The sequence below is a fragment of the Dendropsophus ebraccatus genome, chromosome 7, assembly GCF_027789765.1.
Source record: "Dendropsophus ebraccatus isolate aDenEbr1 chromosome 7, aDenEbr1.pat, whole genome shotgun sequence".
In the NCBI taxonomy this organism is placed as follows: Eukaryota; Metazoa; Chordata; class Amphibia; order Anura; family Hylidae; genus Dendropsophus; species Dendropsophus ebraccatus.
In genome coordinates, this window is record NC_091460.1 from 122358834 (window position 1) to 122384562 (window position 25729).

Here is a 25729-nt window from a genome sequence, read left to right on the forward strand (position 1 = left end):
ATTTCCTCAAGAACTAAAGGATTGTGCATGTTGAAATTCAGCATGTCTGACCAAAATAGCCGACTATGTAGATACTGTATGCTTTCCAAGTAACAATGATTTTAGATAAGAGTTAGGGGGCATTCACTCGTTCCATGCACGGTTTTTAAATATGGACAATGTGCTATGGAACAGAATTTGTATTATGGATTGTGATGCCGGGAGCTTAGAAACTGTTTCCTTTTTTTGCACTACTGTACTGACACGCTGTTTAAATCTTCACACTACTGTGCTGTACTATAAAGTAGCATGAAGATTTAAAGCGAATGTACCATCAGTAAGTTTGCTTTAAGCTCTGCACGTGGATAGAGCTGTGCTGACACGGGAAAGTCGGTGCCGTGGTCCTTTTTTTAAAATTCTAATGGAGTTGCGTCAAAGAGGGGCGGGGGTTTCCTCCCACTGGGGGCGGGCTGACCTGCCTCCAATGCTTCACCCCCAGCCAGTGCTCTGGAATTGAACGGTGCCGTACATGGGAATCGGGCCACGGTTCAACAAAAGGACCACGTCAACAGCTTTCCCGCATCGTGCTGTTCTATGCATGTGCAAAACGTGAATGTACTGATGGCACATTCTCTTTAAACTGTTTCGGAGCTGAAAATTCTGAATTCCATTCCGTAGCACATCGTCCGTATTTGCAGACCATAGATGGAACATGTGAATGCCCCCTACCACTCAGATTTGAATGTTATTGTACTGAAAAGACCTTAGGGGAGATTAAGCAACAATGTGCCCCTGGTATACTCCAGGGAGAAAGAGCAGATTCCCCTCTCACCTGATGGATCAGTAGGGAGCTTGGCAAGGCAGGGAGGAGGCATGGGCAAGCAGGTGTAGATTAATGCCTGTGCCAGTCGCAAGTCCTGCTAGCTTTACTAAGAGGTGTACGCAGTGTTTGATTGGTTATCTGGAGCCCACCAGAAGAAATCCTCCTGTTGGCCCAGTCAGTGTTTGTGTAGGTTCTAAAGCTGGGGGCCCACGGGAGAATTCGGTACGCCAGTCTTGTTAAATGTCCCTCTTCCTGTGTGCCGCTTTAAAATATACATACAAAGAAACAGTAGAGTCTCTCAGACTTCTATGGCTGTGTTTCATGGCTTCATACAGCTCTGAGATTCATCAGGACTATGTCAGATTCTTTTGGACCATCTTCTCCTTAGCTAAAGTTCTGCCTTAAAAATACATGAAAATGACAGTTGCACTTTTTACTATTGTTCTATTTCATACGATCACAGACAAGTCATCCTAATGATAAAAAGAAATCAAATTGTCCTTGTTGGGGACTGAAGGTACCAGTCTAGAATGGCTTTGATTTTCAAGTCTGTCGCGCAAGTAATGGCATCTTAATAGATTCATTCAGAATCAAGACAGATTGAATTCAGATCTGCCAGACTGACAGAATCTCACGTATAGTTGACAGGTCCAATGATTAATTTAGTGTCGGCCTATTGAAAGCTCATGAAGAAGGACAGATGGAAAATGAAAATTAATCTTTTGCCTCATGGCACGCAGTGCCTGACAATGTGGCATAGATTGCTTCGCTGTCTTCCGCCCGTAGTTGAAATGAACAAATTCTTTTCACTTTTGTTTTGAAAAATTGTATTATTTGTTTAAAGAAAAAGAGTTTCATAGGAAAATGAGAATATTTATTTGAAGAACTAATAATCCTAATATTCAAGTAAAAAATGTTCAAACATGTACTGTGCGTTTCCACTTGGTGGCAATGTTCTCCTCTTCTATTCTGACTTTTACTACAGTGAACACAATGGATGTAGAAATGACTACAGACTTAATATTTAGTTTCAAAAACCTGATCATGTTTTGATCATTTCACGCTGATAGAATATCATTACAGTCATCATTATTTTTATCATAATAGAAAAAAGTAGAGATGAGCAAATATGTAACACGTTCGGATCCGTACAAACCCAAGTGTTTGCCATTTGATTACCGGTGGTTGCAAAAGTTGGATGCAGCCCTAAGGCTGCTTGGAAAACATGGATACAGTCATAGACCATAGGCTGTATCCATGTTTTCTAGGACTCCCTAGGACTAAGTCCAACTGCTTCAGCCATCGGTAATCCAATGTCACACTCTCGGTTTTGGACGGACCCAAGGAAGTTTGAGATTTTCTCATCTCTTCAAAACACCATCCAACAATTCCTCATTTCCTTTATACCTCTTCTATCTATCTACAGTCTATGTTTAGCCGCACCATGGACCATGTAGATTCCAGACCAATAGATATATCCCGGAACTCCAAAATAGATTAAGTGAATATTCAAAATTCATATACGTGCAACACAGCAATCAGGTTACAATGCAACGTTTCGGCAGTCTTCCACCGCCATTTTCAAGCAGTGTGAGTTCACCGCAGTAGTAGATGCAAAGGATTTCAAGCAACTCAATACAGTCCACAAACTTTATTGAAGCTTCACATAAAATCCACAAATATAGGCTGCTTATGCGTTTCAATCGTACTTGATCCTTATCATAGCATGATTAAGATCAAGTAGGATTGAAACACTTAAGAAGCCAATTGTTGTGAATTTTTATGTGAAGCTTCAATAAAGTTATTGGACTGTATTGAGTTGCTTGGAAATCCTGCTGATTATTACTGTCTATTAACTATATAGCTCTCATATGTGACTGTGTACTGACTACCGTATCAACCAACCAACCAACTATTTCTCTTACTACTCCTTCTTGCCCTCTCTCACATATCTGTCCAATTACTAATATCTAATCAGCAACTTTTTAAATTCATCAATTTTTCATAGCATTTTCAATATATAGGAGGGCATTTATCAAGGGCTTTGCGCCTATTTTTAGGTAAATAGTTGGATTTTTCGACCATTTTTTTTGTCAAATTTCTATTCATGAACAGTATTCAACCGACGAATATTTTTTAGATGTGACTTGTCTTTTATCTGCCTTTTTTAACCCATAAAATTGCATAATCCGGGGTTTGCTCCAAATTTATAATTTGCAATTTTTTTAAAAGTTGCACAAACTGGTTCACTCCTACATCTAGTCAGTACCAGGTAAATATGTTTGCACAATTTTTGCAGAATATTCTGAGAATATTCTATTCACAAATTTATGAATAGTTTGTAAATTAGTCCTATTTGGCTGGGTAAAAAAACAGATTATATATACATTTTAGACTCAATAGTAAATCGTGTTAAACAGAACATGGTAAAATGCAAGCTTAGCCTTTAAAAGAAATACATTCACAGAAAGCCTACAAAACATGACCACTTTCCCCCCTCTCTTGTCTCCAGTTCAGGTGTGGTTTGCAATTAAGCTCCATTTACTTCAATGGAACTGAGTTTGAAACCCCTCCCAATCTGGAGACAAGAGAGGGGGGAAATTAGCCATGTTTCTGTAGCACTGGATAATCCCTGTAAGAAGCAGGTGCATATGATATAAGAAATATTCATTGATGATCGATGAGTCCCACAAAGTCTGATATATTTCATGTATATCTACACCTGCTACACAGTAATGTCTGCAGTTATTGTGCAGACATCTGTTTCTTCTCACACCTATCCTAAACTGTATAGGAAATAAGATGTTTGCAGATTATTAACATAGTCAGTGACAATGCTATTAGGCTCAGGACCAAGGTCTAGCATTTATACCATTCTAATTTGAATGTTATTGGATGATTTAATAAAGTTTTCTGTCCATCAGCTGCAGCAAGTAACTGTTAGAGATATATAGTAATAGTAGATATATAGTAAGAGATAAACTCATATTAAAATGTGCCGGCCCGTCCTCCTTGCCATTCATATGCTGGGCATAGCACATGGTTTTTGCAATCATAGAGCCATTTGGACAGGCTGGCAGTTTAATACAGACCACAACCATATGTGGTGCATGATATGACATATGGACAAAGTGAGGATTATTCTTCCGTCCTTCCAGGCTAATCGCTCATCTTGACAAGCTTATGTTTCACACACTCGGAAATGTCAACCAGAGTAATGTGATCTTTCACCACAACAAAATCAAGCAAAAACCCAGACCAATTTCGGTTCTTTCTATAGTGGAGGGATTACATTGTTGCTCTGCATATTGGTCCCTGCAAGCTACAGATGTAACAAAAAACCATAAAAGATACAAAATAAGAGACTTCAAGTCTCCAATAAGTATATAACAAAAATTATAAAGTCAGTTTTTTTTTTGTGGTGACCAGATTTTACAGGACACTGAGCTGACATTAAGGAGATGAAATGTGTGACTATTGTCATCAGTACACTCCCCACAAATGCTCATCACTTTTAAGCATATCTTGTATCTTGTATGCAAGATTTATAAAAAAAATGCTACTTTTTAAAATATGCATAAATAGGTTTTAAATAGGTGAAAGTTAACTCAAGCCATGAGCATACTTACAGGCTAACATTTCCATAAACCATATAAAGCAATCACCATACACATTAGATAATCATTTCAAATTCAAATGTATCCTACACTATGCTAAATAAGTACCTCATATGCATGTTATATCTAAGTTCTTATCTAAGAAAAACACAATAAACACATAGAATGAGGACAAAAATAGGCTTGATCCTAAAAGGGTTAAGAGAGAATAAAAAATAAAAACATGGTTCATAAAAACATTTGTTAGGTCAGACATTGATATTCAAACTCAGGCCCTCCAACTACAATTCCCATCATGCTTGCTTTGGCTGTCCAGGCATGATGGGAATTGTAGTTTTGAAACAGCTTGAGGGCCGCAGTTTGACACCTGTGACCTAGAGGTCCTGTTTACCCCAAGGGTGCTTTACAGTGACAGAGCTGGGCAATCACCATACAGTCTGTCTCTATGGACCTAGCTGTGTGCACAGGGACACAGTTCACACACTTATACCCATGTATTGTATATGATAGGGCAAAAGCACAAAAGGGTACTCCAGAAAATTTCTTTAAAAAGTTATAAAGCTGTTTAACATACTTTTATGCCCATAGTCATACTGCTAGCGACTCAGTAGTGCTTAGAGGCTTGACACATGCTGTCTACTACCCTCTCTGTTGGTGTCTGCTCTCCAGCAGCATCACTATTATTCCAGCACTGCTACATGCCGATTCCTGCAGCAAACACAGTAATCCCCTGCACCGATCCTCTGCTACACACACCAATCCCCTGCTGCTACATGCTGACGCCTTGCTACACACACCGATGGCCCCTTGCTATACACAACAGGGATCGCTATGCAGCATTGCTGAAATAGTGGTGAAATAGATGTGACAAGCTTAGGTTATGTTGTAGTAAAACTAACCCCAAGACAGGGGGCAGCAGAGAGCTAGGGTTGAAGCTCAGTTTTATACTCAGCTTACTATGGGCCTACAGAACCTAATGTTAATTAGAAACTTATTGAACTTTTTAGAACAGTGGATTTAACCCTTTTTTTTCCCTTCCAGATCTCCCCTTTAATAGTAGACAGTGCCCTATCAATATTCAAAATTTTGAGAGTGCTGTAATGTCTTCTTACTCTCTTTACTTTTCTTCTGTATATTTCATTACAAGGATCTATATACAGCACATTTCTATGCAGAACATCAGCCGAGCAAGTAAAGGTTGTCAAAGCGAATCCACCCCCTTAAATCCTTAATACATGCGATGCAGCTATGTCTGCCTGTGTTCCTAATTCACTGCAAAGCAAGGACTTTCTGGGTTCCCTCCTTTGTACTGAAAGACATTGACTTCAGGAAAAAAGAAAGAAATTGTCAAATAGCTTTTGAACACTTCAGCGTATTATTCATAACACAAGTATTCAAGGTTTCTGTAGACAGGCGCTGTAGGGATTCTGTCTATTTACATGTGTAATGAATAAAGTAAGAGGAATGGATTCCCGACAGACTGTTTAATTGATTTATGAGATTTATTTTTATACATATGAAAAACTATATACAAGAGGGAAGAACTGGAGAAATGAACAGTCCAGAGAGATCAGACCCTCGCCTAGGTGGGCCAGACTAGGTTCAGCACATGGAGGGATTGAAGAAATGCATTTTCCATAGGATAGATGTGGCTTTTAGAAAAGATGTACAAAGCAGTGGCGTAGCTGCCATGATGGCAGACCACGCAACTGCTACGGGGCCCAGGCGGTAAGGGGGCCCGTGGTCATGGAGCACCACTCTCATAGCCCCCCTTGCCACAGCAGCTAACCACCCCCTTCCTGTGCTGTCCCAGCATGTATGTGCTTTATGTCTATATGCAATATACAACATGGCCACCCAGTGGTTGTGATGTGGTTTGCAGGCTGATAGGGTTTTTCAAGCATGCCGTTATATTGAAGTAAATTTGTAAAATCACAAATTGAATATTTTATTTAATTAAATTGAAGAAAATGAAGACGTTAAGACATTTGTATATCAGGAGAGAAGAGTATCAATAGTAAAATCACAATAGTTTAATTTTTCCCTATAGGGGAATATTTTACTCTGAATGACAAATGTAAGCCTGACCTAGTGAGATACTGTGTGGATGTGATAATGTATACATTTATTGGTTTAATTTGAATATCTTTCCAGGTCTTGCTAGGGTCACAAGCACACTGAAATAATAGGGTGCTGTAATCTAATATTTCCAGTAGATGGCAGCATTTTCCTTCTTATAATTCACATTCTGGTCCTGGTCGTTTTGCAGTCTGCAGCATTGGTTGAAACTTGTAACACAATAAAAATACATTCTATTTTTTACTGAGATATATAAATATATATATATATATATTTTTTTTTTTTTTTTCACTGAATTCCCTATTTTACAACAGTCATATTTAGCTCATATCTATACAGGATGACTCTGTATAAGATGGTAATAGGAGTATGGATATAAGAGTTCACTCTGTGTTTCCATGTATGTGCTTTCATATTTTTCGTTCATCATCGCTTTACATTGAAGAACTATGCATTGCAACGCATGCTTTTTTAAAAATTGCATACAGAAAACGTAGCTGACTACACTTTTGAATACACCAAAAATAAATGAAATAAAAAAAACAACATATATATATATATATATATATATATATATATATATATATATATATATACACACACCAGTCTAACATATCCGAATAAAAAAGAAATGTATATATTTTCTTATAATTAAAAAAAATAATACATTTATATATATATATATATATATATATATATATATATATATATATATATATATATATATTTATTTATATATATACCAGTCAAGCATACCCAAAAAGTAACATGAACCCAGCCTAAAGTTTATTCCAGATTTATTACAGATCAGTTGTGCGGTTGCATTAATAAGCAATATTATAGATTAATGATTACGTCTGTAGGCGCTGAATCTATAATTTAGAATCCAATGTGAACTTACTTTTATACCCCCTTCTCCTTTAGGATTCATTGCTGCTGATATTAAAGGAACAGGATCCTGGACACAGCTCTACCTGATAACAGATTACCATGAGAACGGCTCCCTCTACGACTACCTTAAGTCGACCACACTCGATACTAAAGCCATGCTGAAGCTGGCGTACTCATCTGTCAGCGGGCTCTGCCACCTGCATACTGAGATATTTGGGACTAAAGGGAAGCCAGCAATAGCCCACCGGGACCTTAAAAGCAAGAACATATTGGTGAAGAAAAATGGAACGTGCTGTATAGCAGACCTGGGATTGGCAGTAAAATTCATTAGGTTAGTAATATAAGATAATTAGGTTAGTACATAATATGTTATTTGCTGGTTCACTGAAGCATGGCCAATGTCTTTGAACTCCCTCTTGTTCTGTCTTCTCATCCTCCACCTCCTCCTCCTCCTCCTCCACTACATAATGTGTACACCATTGTGAACATTCACATGTAGATGACTGAAAAGTTAAATGGCTGAATAGAAAAGACTTTATAATCCAAGCATGCTCAAGGAGCGGAAATCCAGCCAGACAGCAGAAGAATTAACAGCAGTTACACAACATATGTACAGTTATTTATTCATGACCCAACTGCTTAAATAATCCATAGTGAAGGGGCCAGGCCATATTGTTTGCATTTACTGATCAATACTGGGGTCAGAGAGGCCTATAAATCAAGTCTTCCTGAGAGGTGAACTATGAAGTTAATAATAACCTTTCTGTATGACAGCTACTTTCCAAAGCACAGACGTCCAAAAATATACTGATAGGTCAACTGGCTTCCTAGGAAACCGTCCCTGTATGTATGGGTGGAGGTGATCGGGAAGCCAGATTCTTCTATTTATAATGGGAGTTTTATGCCTTCTTCTTTTTCTTCTTCTAATTATTATTATTATTATTATTATTATTATTATTAAAGTTTCACTGTCGTTTAATTTTTTTTTTTTTTTTGCAGAAATCAATAGTACAGCCAAGAAATTTTGTAATTGGGTTTATTAGCTGAAAAATGCATTTCTATCATGAAAAAGCAGTTTGAAGCTCTCCCCCCTGTCTCCATGGTTCTCTTATGGAGAAGGGAGGGGTGAAGGGAGATGAGGTCCCAAACCAGGACAACAAAGAGTTAATTTACAGCTACATCAACGGGTTATCTCCTCTGAAGTCAGCACTTACCTCTCTGACCACTGAATGACGGCTTTCACACAGGTCCCGCTGTGTAATCCTTTGTTCTCTGCTCTCTGTCGGTGACTAATCTCACTCCTCCCCCCTCCTCTCTCCATAGAACAGATAGGACTCAACTGATGTAAAAGAGTTGAGATTTCCTGATAATGAGCAGTAAATGGGAGAAAGGGGGGACCTGGGGAAAGTCTTGTTGAATGCAGATGATGGCATATTTGCCTAATAAACCCAATTACAAAGTTTCTTAAAATCACCTGGACTATTGATTTCTCCCCAAAAAAAAAAAAAAATGAAACAACAGTGACACTTTAAGCATTATTATTATTACCTTTATAGCATTTATTTATGGTAAGAGCACCCTTGGTTCCATGTATTACACAATTATGAGCAATATCTCTGGTGATCTAGGATGATAAAGAGGTTAATATGAATGTCTATTATCCATGGTGGTCAGTGATAGGTTACTGGTTAGTATCTTATATCCCTGGAGGTTTGGGGTTGCTAACACTAGTGGGACAATTAATAGGGTTTTGTCACTATAGCCACTTATAAGTGTGTGGTCACAGCGAGTCTGAAGATGGTAAGCCCTGTACTCGGCTATCTTTGGCACTCCCATAGACAGTGAATGGACCAACGGTTAAATATGTGCACGGCTGCTCTATTTAGGCAGAAGCTTCAGTAGTCCTATACTCAAGATTATGGGCGCCTCAACAGTCAGACCCACAGTGATCGGAAACTTACCCTTTATCATATGGAAATCCTCTTTCCTGTTTATATGGTGGCAAAGCTCTATTAAGTATGTTTGCTAAACTGATTCTGAAACTGAAAGTCAAAATTTACTTTTTTTCAATTAGAGGAGGACAGATCAGTGTATTACTTACATCATTCTCCTAATATGCAGGAGAATAGGATTCTTGCCACCCCCTCCCCCCCCGCCCTCCAGCTGCTGATTGACAGTTGACTGCCTATACACAGCATGGATAGATAACTGCCAATCAGCAGCTGGTGGGAGGAGTTTTCCACTTCTCATAAATATTGAGGACTACTGAGCTCATGCACATAATGGAGAGGAGTATTTATTGTCCATGTTAATCAGGAGAATATTTCCGAATCTGCTGCTCAGAACAATGTAAGTGAAGCATTATTCTGTTCAGCTTCTCTGTCACTACCTTATGCTACCCTTAGATGGGACAGCATTAACTTGCTGACAGAGGTTATCTAGGATGAGAAAAAAACAAAACAAAGCTGTCTTCCTTAAACAGCGCCACACCTGTTTTTAGGTTGTATGTGGTATTATAAGTTATCTACATTTACTTCAGGGAACAGATCAGCTATACCACATTTATATTGAAGTCAAGGGTGGTGCCGTTTCTGCAAGAATGCTACTATGTTTTTTTTTTTTTTTGCTAATCCTGGAAAACCCCTTTAAGCCATTCGTCTACACTTAACCTGAATACCCCTTTGTGAGGTGGAAAATTGAGGAATTCTGTGCTGGGGAATTAAAGATTTTCAATGTTTCTTTCTACCAAACATTTAGCTGATAACAATTCTGGATCTATATTAAAAAATTGTTTTTTTGCACCTCCTGGTCATAAGTTTTCCATACAACAATCTAGTGAAATTGTAAAATTCTTTCCAGTCCAACACAGTGCTCTCTGCTGCCACCAGGTTTGCTATGGGAATTTGCAATTTGCTACTACTCTGGACAGTTTCTGACATGGACAGAGGTGGCAGCAGAGAGCACTATGTCAGACTGGAAAGAATACACCACTTCTTGCAGGACATACAGCAGCTGATAAGTATTGGAAGACTTGAGATTTTTAAATAAAAGTGATTTATAAATCTGTATAACTTTCTGATACCAGGTGATTTAAAAACATCTTGTGTCCAGTATAAGGCTATAACCGATTATAGAGGATATAGAGAATATGGATGTATGGGCATGGCATTACTGCAGCTTTGAGGATAAAGCCAATTGGCTAGGACTAAAGGAGCATATAGCTATTTTTTTTTTAATTCACAATCCAAAGAACCAGCCATTTTTTTATTAAGTTAGACAACACAATTAATATTTTCCCATGATCTGCTGAGAGATGTGTTTCCAGGCACTAGAAAACCTTGTGTTAAACATGTTCATCCATTTTTGGGGGGAGGGCCATGTGTGGGTAATGCCCATCTCTGTACAGTACTGCAGAATTAGTTGGTGATATAAAAAATTAAAAATAAATATTTTTATAAAGACTGTATACTGGAGTGCACAACAGCCTTTGGCTGTCCAAACATGCTGGGAGTCATTGTTTTGCAGGAGATCCTTAATCTACTAGACCAGTGATGGGCAACCTTTTCAGTTTGTTGTGTGAAAATTCGGCAAAAAAAACCCATAACTCAGGTGGTGTGTCACTTGAAAAAAAACAACAAAAAACAACAACATAATTTTGCAATATTTATGGTTTAAATAACAAAAATATACACCCCCAGTTTCCATCCCTTCACCAACATACACCCTCAGTCCCCCTGCCCCTCATCGCTTCACCAACACACACCTCCAGTCCCCAATGACCCCTCATCCCTTCACCTGCATACACCCCTGTTCCCCCCTGGCCCCTCAGCCCTTCACCAACACACACACCCCTAGCCCCCCCTGGCCCCTCATCCCTTCACCAGCACATACACCCCCGGTCCCCCCTGGCCCCTCAATCCTTCACCAGCATACACCTTCAGTCCCCCCTGGCCCCTCATCCCTTCACCAGCTCATACACCCCAGTCCCCCTTCCTTCACCAGCATACACCTTCAGTCCCCCCCCGTCCCTCATCCCTTCACCAGCACACACCCTCAGTACCTCTGCTCATCCCTTCACCAGTTACCTCTCCCCCCTCCACCTGCCCCAAATACTCACTAAATTGCTGAAGCAGGTCTCGTCACCAATGAGAAGCAGGAGCTTGGCGACACACGTTGCTGTCGGGCGGTTGCGCAGGAGTGTGGCACCGCAACGCATCCAATTACAGGAGAGCGCCGAGTTCACATCAAGCATGCATTGGGTGGGAGGTGCAGCGGGATACGCGGTGGGGGGGGGGGGGGCGGCCTGGGAGCACTTCCAGACCCTGGCCGCCATCATTTCACCGCAGCTGAGGCTGTGCAGGGCCTCTGTGAAGTCCTTCTCGGCGCGCTGCTGCACGTCAGCGAACGTGCCTACACGTGACAGTGCTGTCACACGTGTTATAGGGTTCACCATCACAGTACAGTGGTGCCTTGGATTACGAGCATAATTCGTTCCGGGACCACGCTTGTAATCCAAAAGTAAACCAAAGCAAATTTTCCCATAAGAAATGATAGAAATGCAGACAATTGGTTCCACAGCCCAAAAATAATGATTTATTATTCTGAATAACATGTAAAACTAATGATACAAACATTCAGAAACAACAGAATGTGATATTATAAGTTACTATACAGTAATGGAGAGGATGGGAAACACAAGGGCTGACAGAGACTGCAGGGAGCATGAAGGAATGAGCAGGGCAGATGTGGGCACATAAATGCAGCACTCTCTGTCCAGGGAGAGAGGGGTTACAGAATGGAGAGTCCTGTCCCCTGATGTAAGCCCCAGCCTGAAGTGGATCTGCTATGATTTGGAAGGTGAGGGAAACTTCCTGGGTCAGAGTACAGAGCTGTAGACCCCGCTATGCAGACCATACCCCTCCCCCACTCGCGCTCCCACCCAGTGCAGGGAGCTCTTAAACGAAAGCAATGCTCTTAAACCAAGTCACAATTTTGAAAAACTGTGAGCTCTTAAACCAAAACGCTCTTAAACCAAGGTACCACTGTACTAGACAGTGGAGCAGGGAGCTGGTGACATATACAGTAGAGTTGCAGATAGACGTACAGATCCTCGGCCATCACTGCATTCATCTAGGTAACTATTCCTGTGTACCTTAGAATATCGCTGGAAATTGTCAGTATTCTACAGAACACAGAAAACAATGAAGGGTAATTCCACCGTCATTTTACTGGCCCCTGGAAACGTGCCCTAATTTTCTATACAATCCCTTCAATAAAGATTACTTTTATTATCCCGCGTCCACTTGAGCTGATATGCTTTCAGGAAAACAGCTTATAAAATACATTCCTTTTAATTTAGGAACACAAACACTAATTTATGCCCCCCCCCCCCTTTTCCTCGAGTGATTCCATCCCATTAAAATCTAATTTAATGAAATAGGTATTAGGAGATGTTTTCGCGCCTTAAACAGCTCTGACATTAAGAGAAAGGCTAGCATAAAAAGACAATAGAAGCAAATGGCTTGTGTTTTATTTACACAGTCCTATTGTGCTTCAGACCAACATTTCCACTAAGCGACCTAGACAAAAGCTCTTATTAGAGGCTAATACGGAGGTATCGAGGTGTGTGAGTGGGGGGGGGGGGGCGCCTCCTTTCTTTTACATCAAAGTATAGTTTAGAGTTCGGGAGAAGAAATCTGTTCCTGTGTTCCGTAAAGATTTCATTGTTATAACTGTCGTTGGGGTTTAGTCAGATGCTAATGCAATGTCAGAGAAGGAGCTGATACCCACCGAGCTCTATGTCTAATTGTGGCTGCGCATTTCAATACTTAAATCTAGCCTGGGGGAAGGAAGTCTCCCCACTGTGCTCCTGGTTCACACTGGAACAAGAGAGAGAAACTATTGTTATTCCTCACGTTTCGGCACTGGCAGGCCAATGGAGCTCTGATTCTGACAGTAATTGATTTCTGTTTAGGCTGATTGCATACACCCACACAAACGTCCTGTATGAATATAATACCCGCGGCATAATATAGCTCCAGCCATAGGATTCCGAGGCACTTTATAATGTTTAGTCATTCACCGCAGACGGACAGCTAAAAATAAGCGTGAATGGTAAAATAGTGTGTAATTTCTGTCTGGCTCAGAGAAAACTTTTTCATAATAAATTATATATATATATATATATATATATATTTGTGAATTAATAGATGGGTTGAGAGGTCTCCAGTTGGGGACCCCAGGATATTAGCCTAAGCTTTGTCTCCGGAGGATCCAGTATATCTATGTAATGTAATACTCTGTTTTTCCTCATGGTGGTGCTATAGGGAAGTCCTCCTTCAGCTTACAGCTGATCAGTTATAAGGTCTCAGGGTTAGGGTATGTGCACACTGAGGAATAGGGGTATGTGCACACTACAGAAATCAGCCCAAAGAATTGGCATGACAATCTGCCTGCGCATAGAACCAAGCCTATGGACCTGCGCGGGGGGGGGGGGGGGGGGGGGGGGGTTCGTGTGAGTGGGGGTCGAGCAATGGAATCCACAGCAAATTATCTGCGTGATTTCCATAGTGTGCATTTACCCTTGGCGAGGAATTAAAGAGTTTTCTGCTTTAAATTCCTCACCTATTCACCTCTGGCAGAATAGGAGCAGAATTTGAGTGGGATTCAAGCAGAATTCAAGCCCCATTGACTTCTACCGGATTCCTTTAGCGGAATATATCCAGAACTCACATGTCAATTCTTGAGGTGGAAAGCGGATCCGTGGCGGAAAATTCTGCACGGAAATTCTGCTGTGTTAACAACATACCAATAATCCAATTAAACAATTAATCACATGGATTCTGCTTGAAATTCCCTGCCTAGTCCTCAGTGTAAACATACCTTTTATTATCAAAGGACTTCCGGTTTCCCTTAGCCCCGCATTGGCAGAAACATATGTGCAGTATATGTAATAAAAAGAATAAACTGGTGAACTGTGTGAATACCAATTTGTTTGCAACTTGAAAACCTGCAGAGCAGCAGGGTATGTCACATATCTGCCATATTATATGAGGCACTCTTGCAGCTAAAATGAGCAGTTAAAGGGGTACTTCAATCCAACGGGTGGCAGAAAGTTATATAGATTTATAATCTACTTCTATTTAAAAATCTCAATTCTTCCAGTACTTATCAACTGCTGTATGTCCTGCAGGAAGTTGTGTATCATTGCTTCTAGATGTTGTTTTCAAGTATTGCATAAAGCATAGTAGTAGATAGAAATGTAACATACTGAGTAAAAAGATTCTATTCCATGTGTCATATTGAAACTCTACTGTTAGGGTGCGTTCACACCTACAGGATCTGCAGCAGATCTGCAGCAGATTTTATGCTGTGTTCAGTTATTTAAATGAAATCTGCTGCAGAAAATCAGCTGCAGATCCTGTAGGTGTGAACGCACCATTAAAGAGGTTTTCTGAGATCAAAACTAATGGGTTATGCAGAGTGACTGCACCTCCGATGATCAGCTTTTAAAGGGAACATGTTATCAAAAAATGACTTACTGTTTAAATAATGTGTTTATGTTAAACAGAGTTTTTAAGAATTTTTGATGACATTCTTTCTAATTTTGCATCTTCTCTCTATATTATTAAATAATCCTGAAATCTTGCTGTTTTCATTCTCACCACTGGGGCTTAAACTAAGCTGAGACTTCCTGTTGTGTCTGTGGTGAGAGCAAGAGGCTGCTGTAAAGTGATCTTTACAGCATTGCAGCGACATGTGACAGCAGTTTACAGTGGAGAAAATAGCATCTCCATGTGCGATGACCTCTTCAAAGGCCACAGAGCATGCTCAGTAATGTTTCACATCAATCTAAAGGTGGACAGAATCTGTGTATTGTTGTCTATGTCCATGAGTCTTGCTGTAAAGCATGTCACTAAATGCTGTTAAGAGCAATATGGCATCCCCCATTACAATGCACAAAATGAGAAGTAAAAAAAGTCAGAATATAAAAAAACGATTAGAATAAAAGGACAATTTTTAGTATCTGATTCTAATCAGTAAAAGAAAATTTAGGTGACACTTTCCCTTTAAGGAGGCCATGTGTGCTCAAGTGGCACGGCGGCACATTGCAGTCTGCTTTTTATTCATTCTGTATTTTCCATTTCAGTGATACCAACGAGGTTGACATCCCCCCTAATACTAGAGTTGGCACCAAACGCTATATGCCACCTGAGGTTCTTGACGAGAGCTTAAACAGGAACCACTTCCAGTCCTATATAATGGCAGACATGTACAGCTTCGGACTCATCCTCTGGGAAGTTGCTAGAAGATGCATATCTGGAGGTAACCGAATCAATATCATTATCTCACCCTTATCTTTTATACATGCAAATGCAGTAAACAACAGAGCTTTACTGAACTCTTTGCCGCTCCATTTCTGATAACTGTGAGCTTGCAAATCTATACCCAATGATTTGTGTCCGTAGGAAGAAAACTCTATAATGAGCATTTGGCAAGGACAGATAAACAGTGTATTTTCCTTATGGCAGAATATAAATTCTTCCCTCAGCTTGACTCCTTGTAGAAATAAGCCAAGGGAAAGTCGAAAAACAAAATACCATTTCATAATGTTTTTTTTTTTTCCAGGTATATTGGAGGAATACCAGCTGCCCTATCATGATGTTGTACCAACCGACCCGTCTTATGAAGACATGAGGGAAATTGTCTGTATCCGGAGGTTGCGACCCTCATTTCCGAACAGATGGAGCAGTGATGAGGTATGGGAGGGGGAAGATGAAATCTAGATTTGACGTGATTTGTTTTGTTATATTATACAATCTACATTTTCTCATACAATGTTATTAATATATACTCCAATGAGTAAGGAATATTGCGGCACCCCTATAAATCGACTAGTTGTATAAACTTCACTGGGAATTAGGATGTCTTGCACAGCGCTTATGGTGGTATTGTACTTTTTCAATGAACAAATAGAGGACAGTAGATTTATTTCATGTTATCCCTGTTCTTTGTCCAACTCTATATACTCCAAACTAGCGCAGAACCCTAAAGTGGTATTCTGAGTTAAATCAGCTAATCCACAGGATAGGGATAAGTGTAAGGGGATTCTGTTTTTACAAATTGTGAGGGCAGCCTCTGTTCTGGGAATGTGATATCTATTCCCTATCCTGTACTTAGGGTTTATGTTAATCTTTTAACATATTATCTATTCTTTTATACTTAAAGGAGAAGTCCAGCGGGGAACTAAAAAATAAAAAGCAAGTTATAATAACCTGCCCCGGCCCCCGCTTCTCGCTCCTGGACCCTGTTGGCTGTCTTCTGAGCATCCAGCCGGCTATGTCTTGACCTGGCTATTGGATGCCCTGCTCAGCCAGTCAGTGACTGGGGTGGGACATTGCTGCAGTCACTGATTGGCTGAGCGGACTTAATCCTACCCTTTGGTGATGTGGAACGTAGGTCGTGGCATACCTAGAGTGGGCTCCAGGAACAGTAAGGCCGTAAGGATTTTTTAGTTCCTTGCCGGACTTCTCTTTTAAAGGTAAAACCTATTGTTAAAATCAGGTTTTGAATATTAACATATTTTTAAGAATTTGGGTTTTTTTTCCCTTAATTTTCCATTTTACTGTCTATATTTTAAAATAAATCTTTTCTTTTTCATCTGAATTGGATACAGTAGGTCGTCTATTGTGGCCTATGGTCCAAGTGGCCTGCTGTAGAGCATATTTCTAAACGCTGCTAAAATATTCTAGCTCAGGCAAGATGGCTGCCCTCGTAATTTATAAAATATAAAAAAAAAATAGACTCAGACAATAGAAACAGATTCAGTAAAGAAAAAAATATATAGATGATACATTGGTCTTCCCACTGCATCTTTTTTGGCCATCATTTTGAAGCGGAAAAATGTGTTTTGATGCTAAAATTATAACCGTCCAAAAAGGCAGCAGTAAAACGGACAAAAACGTGTGTGTGGCCAGCCTTGCAGTAAGGGTGATACTAGAAGTCCTGAATAACTTTCGCTTTCATGAAAGATTGATTCCAATGTCTAGATCATCCCACAAGTACTATCTTACCATATTGATCCCTGTTTTCTGTCCACAGTGCCTGAGACAGATGGGAAAACTGATGACAGAGTGTTGGGCCCACAACCCAGCTTCCCGCCTTACGGCTCTACGTGTAAAGAAGACCCTAGCCAAAATGTCAGAGTCTCAAGACATCAAGCTTTGACTTGACACGTGACTACGAGAATACCCAAGAAAGTGGACTTATTTTCTGTGACTGAAAACCTTATAAGAAAAAACGCATTTGTGCCCATTGAACATCTGCGTTTACCTCCAACACCACAAATGTCGTGACCGATGGGGACTTGACAATGACAGTCTGGACAGTCTGTAGATTTCCATGACTCAGGATGGTGTACACAGGAAGCCTGGCTTCAGTGATGAAAGAATTAGCATGTTGCTTTCCGTGAAAGCAAATACATTTTTAATGTTTGACAGATTTCTTTAATCTTCTGGTAATAAAAACTGATATAAACTAAAATTTGGTATGTGTATATCTAATGTCACGATAAAAGGACAAAGATTGTCAGCACTTCAATTTCAAAATTTATGGCCATTTCTAAAGTGAAGACTAAGCAACATATTTTACTCTTTTCTTCAGTGTACGCCAGCCACAAGCGCCATTCACCTGATGGGCGCGCGGAATGGAGGAACAGGGTTCGTGGCAAGGCGAGGAGGAAGAGTGGCCTCTTAGTAAAGTGAACGGGGACAGGGCTTGATATAAGACCAGCAAATGAAAATTAATCTGCATCTGTCCTAACAATAGGGAACCCTGGGCCCCTCCCAGCCTGCTTGCAGCAGCCACAGGAGGTTGGGAAGCTAAAAACAGTAGCCGTTATTTTAAATATTTTACGGAACTTCCATTGACTATAATGGGAGTTCAAGGGGTTATCCAGCCTAAGAATACTTTTTGCTACACCAGACAACCCCTTTAAGTAAACAGTGTAGCATTAAGGGGGAGATTTAACAATCATGGTGTAAAGTTAAACTGGCTCAGTAGCCCCTAGCAACCAATCAGATTCCACCTTTCATTTTCCAAAGAGTCTGTGAGGAATGAAAGGTGGAATCTGATTGGTTGCTATGGGCAACTGAGCCAGTTTCGCTTTACACCATGTTTGATAAATCTGCCCCAAGTGATAATCAGGCCGATTCAGCAGACTATTGCTTCATGTAATAAAGACAGGAAAGAAAGACATGGGAAATGCTTATAAAGTGCTTTTTTCCCTGCACTTACTACTGCATCAAGGCTTCACTTCCTTGATAACATGGTGATGTCACTTCCTTGATAACATGGTGATGTCACTTCCTTGATAACATGGTGATGTCACTTCCTTGATAACATGGTGATGTCACTTCCTTGATAACATGGTGATGTCACTTCCTAGATAACATGATAATGTCACAACCCGACTCCCAGAGCTGTGCGAGCTGTGGCTGCTGGAGAGGATGATGGCAGAGGGATGCTTGGTGTCCCCCCAGTGCCCTGTTTCCCTCAGTGTCCCCCTGCCATCATCCTCTCCAGCAGCCACAGCCCGCACAGCTCTGGGAGTCAGGTCGTGACATCACCATTTTATCCAGGAAGGGACATCAGCATTTTATCCAGGAAGTGACATCACCATGTTATCCAGGAAGTGAGGCCTTGATGCAGTAGTAAGTGCAGAGTATAAAAGGACCTTATTAAGCATTTCCCGTAATAAGTGTATATTGGTGATTTGCATAACTTTGAGGGGCAATACAATACTTTAATAAACAGTTTCGCCAGACTTTTCCTTTAAGGCAAGTGCTTTACTATGCTTTTTCGGTAAGTTGACGTGAGGGCTCTTGATCCTGTATATATTTTATAAATTTTAAGACCAGAATACTCTTAAGGCTAATTTCTTCAAGCATATATAATCATTGACTACGTCCACATTTATACAGGGCACTTAGTAACTTGTCCTGTAAATTTTTACTATCCTAAGAATAATATTTGACTACTAATCTCTACCTTTTTAGTGGGTTTCTTTCGTTCTAGATGATAACACACTGGACCAGACATGCAAAAGAATATGTACAACCTCTCAGAGATCCTTGTGGTCCCCATTTATTCATCGGTACATAGAGAAACATGGACAATGATTATAGTTAATGCAGCTGCACTTGCGTCATCGCCTTCTGCAGGGTCACACGGCTCATTACGTGATTTTCCTCCTCCACAGACCAAGCCAATGCACTGATATATATTTATAACCAGGAATATCAATGCACATGCCAATACCCATGCTGGCTAATATTAAAAATAATGAGCATTTTGATGTCGGTGCCTGTCCAATAGATCTTGAAGATCATTGCTTCTGTCAGAAAAGTCATTGCGATCCATTAAAGTGAAGAGAAAGGGTTACCTGGAACGAAGCTCTAAATCATCCGGGATAACTACTGTGGTTGTAAATGACAATAATAGTAAAGTTTGAGAAGCCAGACAATCAATTCTGGACTTTAGATGATGCTTTTAGCCTCCAGGGTTCCAGTTAAAACTGATAAAAGCATATCTTCACTCCATGACCCACACTGGTTTATGTGCTGTACATATACACACATATACGGTGTTAGGTATCTGGTGGATTCATTATAGGTTTTTAAGGGTTAGTCTTGCTTCGTAGTTTCTTAAGTTTTTAATGTATTTTAAAATACATTAGTCTTAAAGATTAATGTAATTTAATTTTACCAGTGAATCTCATTGTTAAGCATTGTGTATTTAGCTAAGTGATCGGCTATTAGTTACTTATGGTGGATACAGCAAGTAAGTAGAACCTTGGAAAGTCTTGTTCCAAAATAAGGCTGGTTTCACACTGCGCTAAGCCGGTGTCCAGCCAATGCACAAACACTGGACAGGTTACAGTACATTAAATGGATCCATAGACCCCCATATATTTAAAGGAGGACAAAAGCATTTTGGGCTTTATATTGGACAAGTGTGTTGATGGGGTTTGCTGGATAGAATAGTGAGGACCTCATGCCTTATTCTATTGAGCTGGATCCTCTAAATAAATATATATACAGTGGTACCTTGGTTTAGGAGTAACTTGGATTAAGAGTGTTTTGCAAGAAGAGCTAACAGTTTTTCAAAATTTTAACTTGGTTTAAGAGCATTGCTTTGGTTTAAGAGCTCCCTGTACTGGGTGGGAGGGGGAGGGGGGGAGGGGTATGGTCTGCAAAGCGAGGTCTACAGCACTGTACTCTGACCCAAGAAGTCTCCCTCACCTTCTAAATCATAGCAGATCCACTTCAGGCTGAGGCTTGTGTGAGGGGACAGGTCTGTGGAGTAAATCTCTTCATAGCTGTAACCCCTCTCTCCATGGACAGAGAGTGCTGCTATACTGTGCCCACATCTGCCCTGCTCATTCCTTCATGCCGCCTGCAGTCTCTGTCAGCCTTTATGTTTCCTGTCCTCTCCATTCCTGCTATAATGTGCCTGCACTTACACTCAGCTATACACACTACTACTATAATGTGCCTGCACTTACACTCAGCTATACACACTGTCTGTGTGTGTGTATACTGAGGATATAAGCAGCACACTCGGAATAAACAAGTGCCAGCCAACAGGTTCTTGACCTGGAACAAGCATTAAATAGCAAGTAGATACTTACAGTAGCTGATAGATAGATAGATTTTTTTTTTTTTATTACCATAGGACCCCGTGCTAACTGGCATCTGTCATAGGTATGCCTCAACCCCAAACTATACATGTGATAGATACTGCTAAAGTAGCATGAAATAAACCTAAGGGTATGTCCACACTACGGAATTCCGGTGGATCACCCGCCACAGATTCCGCAGCTTGTCCCCACTGACGACAGTGCGCATCTATGCTGGTCTCATAGACTTCATTCTGTGGTTTGGCAGATTCCGCTGTCCGCCAGAAGAACAAACCTACTCATTCTTCGGATGGATGGTGGAATCTGCCAAACCATAGAATGAAGCCTATGGCACCAGCAGAGGCGACAAGCTGCGGAATCTGCGGTGGGTGATCCGCCAGGATTCAGGAGTGTGGACATACCCTAACTCTTAAAGGGGTTATCCAACCTTAAGACTGCTGGAATCACCTGTTTAGAAGAGTAAAATGTCGCTTGTACAATTGCTCAAGCCTATGTTTCAATGTTTCATTCCGCTACAAATTTATTAAAATACTGTAAATTGGGAGGAACGTAGTTGATATTCAGGAGTGCCTTATGGCAAGTAGTGATATTATGATTGGCACTTTTGGGTGCTGAGAGGATGAAACTGGTACTAGCACCCATAGGGATACTGCTGTGGTCACGGTTAGGCTATGCTAACTAAACGTTATGAAAAAAACAGCGGAAAATCTTAGGTTCTATAGAACTTGAACTTTGTCTAACCTTCCACATTTGATTCCTGATGCCTTCCTGGTCCGTGGGGAAGGAGGAGACAGCCTGGGTACCGCCTGGAATTCCGGGATACAACCTATTACCTAGGCTGAATCCCCAGGCGGTACCCGGGATGTCTCCTCCTTCCCCACGGACCAGGATGGCATCAGGAATCAAATGTGGAAGGTTAGACAAGGTTCGAGTTCTATAGAACCTAAGATTTTCCGCTGTTTGATCACCTCTAATGTTCACACAATTATCAGATGAGAACAAACGTCTGTTGTTGTAAAACCACTTCCAGAATTAATGTTCATGGTCATTAACTCCAGTCCTAGTTTAACAATGGCTGTGGTTTACAGCTGTTCACTAAAGAACGTCCGTTGTTAGTACATAGTGGGAACATAGCCTTATAGAGTAACTATTGATATTATTATAGAGGCACTGTTGGCATAATTGTTACAGAGAAATTAAAGGCTGACAAAGTCGGGAAGTCAAACAACATGTATAATGGCCATAAACCTTAGGGGATGACACATTTTAATCCTCAGTCATATCATAAATATGTGAGAGCTGAGGCTGATTTATCAAGGTCAGTTCATGGGTAATACAGGCTGTTCAGGCTATAATTCCTATAGACTTGAATAACCTGAGTTACTGCTGGTGGAAGTGGATCAATCACCTCTGTCAGAATTTAGGAACTAGTTTCTATCCTTGTTACTGGGAGCATATTCAGATAAAAGAACTCGAAGGGACTTGTTGAATTAGCCATTGAAATTCTGATAAGAGAATGTGTTATGAAAAGTTTATTTTACCTGAAATCTTACGTCACTTACTATGGACATCTCTCTGACAAAACCTGACTGTCTCTTTACTTTAAGGGGAACTATAACCAGGTTCGATGAATCTAACCTGCTGATGGCCCCCTATAGTGCTGGGGATGCTGAGGAGGAAGGTATGTGTATTACCATCCTCCTCGGCGCCGGTCCTGCACTTTTAGTTGGGGTAAACTCTGCTCTGGAGCACCCTTAGGAGCACTGCTCTGTTATCCTGCCCATCTACTCCATTGATTATCATTAGAAGGGGCAGGCCGGATGATGACAGTGCTTCTGTGCGGGACCGGCACAGAGGAAGAGGGTAACACACATACCTTCCTCCTTAGGCCCTGAAATGGATAAATTAAGAAATATCAACACTGAATACCATGGCCTTGCTTTTGGAAGTCAACAACTATGTTTTCTTATACACTCTGTTTTTCTGCTGAATATCTTTAAAATTGCTGATCTTAAAGAACAACATATCTTTAACAGCTTACAGCATCGCATAAATTATACATTCCACTCATTTTACAGCAAGTTATCAAACAGGAGGAAATGTGCATCATACGGGATATGCAATGGTCCCTTTTCTGAAACGATATTAAATATGGATATGTTTACATTTATTATCTTCATTACTATACAAAAATGCTGCTAAAGCATATATATATATATATATATATATATATATATATATATATATATCCTCTAAAATTAAAGTGTCTGTGTTATGAAAAATACAGATGCTCTACTGTAAGTTGCATCTAGAAACCCCACTTGACCTTAATTTTCTTTGCGTGACTAAACTAATCCTCGACTGCAGAAATGTCCAGTACAATGTTAAAGCATCAGTCGTGAACAGTGCTATTTATGTAGCCTAGATTTCTGCATGATATACTTGATATTGTAGGCAACTTTATGGCTGGGCCTAATTGCTGACTAAGCAGTTAAATTTGCTAAAGTTGATCATTTGCAAGTTTTCTTCTGCAGGGCATGGAATAGTGTTCTAACATTTACCCAGATTAGAAGTCTTTAATTCATCTCCAAATATAACCTTTCACATAAGCATTTAGATTTTTTTTCTCTTTATCCTTAACCATCTTGGCATTTAAATTGAACAGGACTCTGAAAATAAGGAACTGTAAGCCCCGGATTTATGGTGCACTTATACTGGTAGATGTGAAATATTCCCTTTAATTTATTTGGGAAGTTTAGTTGTGTCTTTAATGTCCTCTATTTTGTCAGAGGCAAATTACTTTCTTATTTAAAGGGTTTGTATTATTATGTCATATCTAGAGAAGAGCGAACCTGGAGCATGCTCGAGCCCATCCGAACCTGAACTTTCGGCATGTGATTAGCTGGGGCTGCTGAAGTTGGATAAAGCCCTAAGGCTATGTGGAAAACATGGATATAGTCATTGGCTGTATCCATGTTTTCCAGACAACCTTAGAGCTTTATCCAACTTCAGCAGCCCCCGCTAATCAAATGCCGAACGCTCGGGTTCGGGATCGTTCGGATGGACTCGAACCTAAACCCGGTTCGCTCATCTCTAGTCATATCCCATAGTAGGGCATATGGACATCTTTCCTGGATTTCTTCTGTTATCCAGAGACATGAGCCAGTGAAATAAGTGATTGTTCGCTTAAGTCAGGGATGGGGAACCTTCGGCCCTCCAGCAGTTGCAAAACTACAATTCCCATCATGCCTGGACAGCCAAAGCTAAAGCTTTGGCTGTCCAGGCATGATGGGAATTGTAGTTTTGCAATAGCTGGAGGGCCGAAGCTTCCCCATCCCTGACATAAGTGATCAGTGGATTTCTCAGGTCGTCTCGGTCAAAAAAGGGATGGTCATCGTAAAACCCCTGTAAAGCAATAGGTATTGACTTGTAAAGTCTCTCATTACAGTAACTTGTTTGTAACTTAAAGGACTGTAGCAGGAACAAATCAAATGGCTTCGTTCCTATCAGAATTCTGCTCATCCGGCTGCAAGGCTTTGAAGTCTTCTCTGCTCCCTGCTGCTCCTCCCCGGGTGCTAGGAAAAGATAGATCCAGTCCTGGGGACGGCCATACATTGGACAACGCTGTACCTTATAGAGTTCAATGCAGTGCATTATTTTAAAGGAGATGTCTGTCCCCTATTCAAAGAGCCAGGGCGGAGGTGGCTGAACCTAACTACATAGACCTACCTCCCCGACTCCAGCAGCGGGGTCCGATGTTGCCCCTCCGGTTTTCGTCTGCTTCCTGGTCTGAGCGTTGACCGGGTTGTAATTTGTCAGCCCCACTCAACCAGTCAGCCAAGGCGGGACCGCGCTACAGCCATTGACTGCCTGAGCAGGGCGGACACGTCACAACCCGGTCCACGTTCAGACCAGGAACTAACAGCGGACCCCTGACTGACTCTTAAAAAAATAGTTGGGCACCAAACTTCCCGATTAAGGCAAAAGCAGCTGTTGTTTTAATCGTCAACAACAGCCATTCTTGTCTTAAAAAATACACTATGTGAAGACAGCCTTAATGTAATATACTCTGTGTTCTGTATCAGTAAACGTCTGCTCCATTAAGAATGTTTTAAGGCCTAGCAGAAGACGCTTCTTCCCATGATAAACTATACTACTATATCCCCTGATGCCTTTGCTAAATTCACGTCACAAATGTTTTTTTTTTCTCCAATGACATATAGGGAATGATTTGCATCTTTCTTCCCATGATTCTTTAAATAGGAATTAAATCCTTCATTTCTTGATTTTGTACAGCGGTGTTATTTTGCAGCGGAGATAAGTAGGTACCTGCTGTTATAAGAAGCCTATTGTTGTAATTGTGGTTTAATGGAAATTGCTGCCTGTGAGTAACTAGACTTGAATATATAAAACGAGGCATTTTGTTTCACAGAGACTATGAGGACTCACACCGTTAGTTTTAAAGCCTCTCCTCCTCGACTGTGATATGAAAAGTGTTTTTCGCTTTCTTAGCTGCCCAGAGTTCCTCGCAGGAGTGCATGTGGCTCAACTAATGACTCGTGAAACTCGCTCATTGCTCTGCGAAAAGTTTTTTTTTTTTCTTTTTTTTTCTGCTCAGCAAGCTCAATAAAAAATGAATTC

At 40.5% G+C, this 25729-nt stretch overlaps 1 protein-coding gene across 2 annotated transcripts in view; it reads left to right on the plus strand.

Moving 5' to 3' along the window:
• BMPR1B (bone morphogenetic protein receptor type 1B) overlaps positions 1-17931 on the plus strand; it is a 316599-nt gene extending 298668 nt beyond the window's left edge. For both annotated transcript variants that reach the window (XM_069978340.1, XM_069978342.1), the window contains 4 exons: positions 7423-7720; positions 15539-15714; positions 16018-16148; positions 17491-17931. In XM_069978340.1, coding sequence (XP_069834441.1) covers positions 7423-7720; positions 15539-15714; positions 16018-16148; positions 17491-17616 — 731 coding nt within the window. In that variant the 3' untranslated portion in view covers positions 17617-17931. The remainder of the gene's footprint in view (positions 1-7422; positions 7721-15538; positions 15715-16017; positions 16149-17490) is intronic.
• Positions 17932-25729: the final 7798 nt, after the last annotated feature.